The following is a 3,487-nucleotide window of genomic DNA, read 5'->3' on the forward strand; positions in this document are numbered from 1 at the left end:
TTCAGGTAAGATGCTGGTCTGATCCGCCAACTGCAATGACACAATTATCGACCTTATTTCTCCAATCTCACCCTCCAATTTTCTGTAAATAGACAAAGACATAAGATTAATAGTGTCACAACCAAAAACCTGATTATTCGTGATGGCACCTAACCTAACCCGCTAGGTAAGCCGATTAACAACTATCCATTTTAATGAGATTCATTAAGAAGAGAAATGATAATGCAATTGAACTATTATACGAAGAATTCCCAAAGATTGGTAGTACAAATCATGAGCTTCTAAGATTTAGAGTTAACAAAGCTGATATGAAGTAAATACATCACCTGCTTGAAATATATATGAACAGATTAAAATTCTAAAGCTACCAAGGACAAAAGGCAGCTATAACCGGAACGCAGGTACATCTTCAAATATAGCTCCCGCCATACCCAGCAACATCAACATCCAATATTTGCACGCAAGGTGCAGAAGTGTAGTATGAGTACAACCGATCCCATGTACTCAATAAATAACAAACCTAACCTTAGGTTGAAGTAGTGACGAGCTGGGACAAAGAACATAGTCCAACTCTAATAACCAGTAATAGTTCACATTAATATAAATAAGATGGTACAAGAAATAACTCAAAGATATGATGCTCAACTCGTTCACAGTTACTGCAAATACACATGTTTTCCAAGTATAACAATAAATCCCAATCTTTCACCGAAAAAACAAAAAATATGAGTAAGTTTGAAAACTGTGATTCTCTCAAAAGCAACGAATATTTTTTTTACAAATACAAAGAAAACACCATTCACCTTCATAGCAGCAAGTTCAAAGTTCAAATTGCAGGTCAGTCATCCTTTTTGTTCCTCTATGTAGAAAATTTTATTTTTTTCGACTCAAATTACTTGTGCTTCAAAGTAGCGTATAATAGATTGTTTTGACTAGTTTTTTGTGGGGATGAAGCAAATCTACATATATATTTTTCACATATTTATTGTTTTCTTCAAATTTTATTGAATTTTACATATTTATAAATATTTACTGTAATTATATTATTTTATAAAATATTAAAATTAAATATCTATGGGGCTTACACCTCGCTGAGGCATATGTAAAACGCATCGCCTTACACCCACGTCTTTTAATACACTTCTCGGAATCACTCCTACAAGGCATAAAACACACAATAAGTGCAAAACACCATCAATTAAAGCTCAAACACAAGTAAAGTGCAATAAATTAGAGTGTAATAAGCGACTAAAATACGGGATTAAGACTACCATTACAAGTGTTAGTGTGTCTCTTGTGTTTGCCTCTTCGTGAGGTTGTTCTCTCGATTTTTTGTACTCTCTTTTAGATAGTGAATTGCTTATCTCCGCCATGGACGTAGGTCAATTGGTCGAACCACGTTAAGTCTCTTTTAGTATATTTCTCTTTTGTTATTTGATTTATCGTTGTTCAAGGTTTTCTTTGGTAGTTTCGGCATGACACCTAATTTTTCGATCCTAACTATTTAGTGTTTACACTTGATTTTGATTTAATTTTGTTCAAAAAAACATTTGAAGTTGTACGTTCGAACTTTTACGCGACAAACTATTTACATCCGATAGCTGTAAAAATGTATAATTTTTGTGTGTATATATTTTTTTCGATACTTGTATAATTTTTACCGGCTATTATTTTCAGAGCAACTATACAATATCATTTTCCCTATATTTTTAGGTCCAAATGCCGATTGATTTTGTTTTTTCCAAGTCGAACATACCTACTATGCTAATAGTAACAAGTATTTTCATGATAGTCGTACAGTAGCAATATAAGTAGGCGTTTGGATATGAATTTCACTTTTTTTTAATTTGAAATTTTACTAAAATTTGAATTGAAGATAAAGTTGTGTTTTGCTATAATTTGTAACATATTTGGATGTCTTTTTTTCAACATTTTTTGCTACTAAAAATTAGCAACCTTCCCATTTTCAATTGAAAAACTGGTGAGTCAAATTTAAAAATGTATTTTCAAGTGAGATTGGAAAAATTGTAAGATTTTAATAACCAAACAGTATTTTAACAAAAAAAAAAAAAATTAAAAACAAAAATTTTCTTATGTCCAAATGGGCTCTCTAAGTTTGTGGCTTTAGCAATAATGAATTTGCAAACTGATAGTGATGGTAATTGTGCAGTCTATACTCTATATATGAGACATGAAAGTTAATTTTTGTATTACAAAAAAGTAAACCAATAAAGTTAAATTTAGTCAAGTCAAGTAAACATAAAGGGCAAACAGAAAGTCAGTCGAGGAAACGCAGCAAGCCATTAGCTTTATGTGAAACTATTTAGTCAGAACTCAGAAGTCTAGTCGTGCATCCACCTTCCACGCAAGTTCTTTATTTGAATAGCCAAGAATTCACCTTAATATTACCTATTTAAATTTGCTCAGTTTTCTTCACCCCTCCACATTTCTTACTCACTAACCTTCGCATTTTTACAAACATGGCCACCAATATGATCATCAAGCTCATCTTTCTTTCTCTTTGCATTTTCACAATTTTCATCTCTTCTTCTTCTGCCATTTCCTCATGCAACGGCCCTTGTCAAACCTTGGACGATTGTGACGGCCAACTTATATGCATAAGAGGAAAATGCAACGATGACCCTGATGTTGGTACAAACATTTGTAACAACTCTCCTCCTGATCCCAACAATTGCCAGCCATCTGGTCAAGTCAATTGCCACGGAACTCATCCTATATACCGGTGTTCGCCTCCTGTCACAGGCTCCACCTCCGCCAAACTTACCCTTAACGATTTCAGTGAAGGCGGAGATGGTGGCGGACCATCAAAATGTGATGATCAATATCATGATAATAATGAAAGAATAGTAGCATTGTCTACTGGTTGGTACGCTGGAGGTTCAAGATGTGGAAAAATGATACGTATTAGGGCAAATAATGGGAAGAGTGTAACGGCTAAAGTTGTGGATGGATGTGACTCAACTACTGGTTGTGATGCTGAACATGGTTATCAGAGACCGTGTAAATATAACATAGTGGATGCTTCAGTTGCTGTGTGGAGAGACTTGGGGTTAGATACAGATACGGGTGTAGTTCCTATTACTTGGTCCGTGGCTTAGGATATAGTACAAGTACTTGAATAAACGTGTCATCTTACATGTAACAAGATGGACATTAGAGTGATCAATTAGCTATGACATAATAATCTAAATTATGTGTAATTCCAAGAAAACTTTGGTGATATTAAGCAAAACAATATCCTAGTTTATTATTAATTCTATGAACGAGCTAGCGTTAACAGTGAGCGATAAATCAGAATAATCTAAAAATTAAAGCAAATATGGTCGTAACTCGATCGAGTACTCCCGCAGAAACATGTGCAAATCAGGATCTTTAATTTGAACGAAAAGTTTTCCTAAGTAATTCTTTTTTTTTTTGTTGTGATTGATGAAAATATTTTGTTTTATCGGTCCTTGTCCGGACCTCA

The 3,487-nt window shown here is 33.9% G+C and overlaps 1 protein-coding gene across 1 annotated transcript; it reads left to right on the plus strand.

Annotated features, from left to right (window-relative positions):
• Positions 1 to 2,413: 2,413 nt before the first annotated feature.
• On the plus strand, positions 2,414 to 3,275 carry LOC107830850 (kiwellin-like). The gene has a single exon (XM_016658518.2). The coding sequence runs from the start codon at positions 2,481 to 2,483 to the stop codon at positions 3,117 to 3,119; it is 639 nt and encodes a 212-aa protein (XP_016514004.1). The 5' UTR covers positions 2,414 to 2,480; the 3' UTR covers positions 3,120 to 3,275.
• The last annotated feature ends 212 nt before the right edge of the window (positions 3,276 to 3,487 follow it).

Source organism: Nicotiana tabacum, chromosome 18, assembly GCF_000715075.1.
Source record: "Nicotiana tabacum cultivar K326 chromosome 18, ASM71507v2, whole genome shotgun sequence".
NCBI classification, from domain to species: domain Eukaryota; kingdom Viridiplantae; phylum Streptophyta; class Magnoliopsida; order Solanales; family Solanaceae; genus Nicotiana; species Nicotiana tabacum.

Coding starts and splice junctions, on each gene's coding strand:
- LOC107830850 (XM_016658518.2), top strand. CDS start 2,481: ATGGCCACCAATATGATCATCAAGCTCATCTTTCTTTCTCTTTGCATT.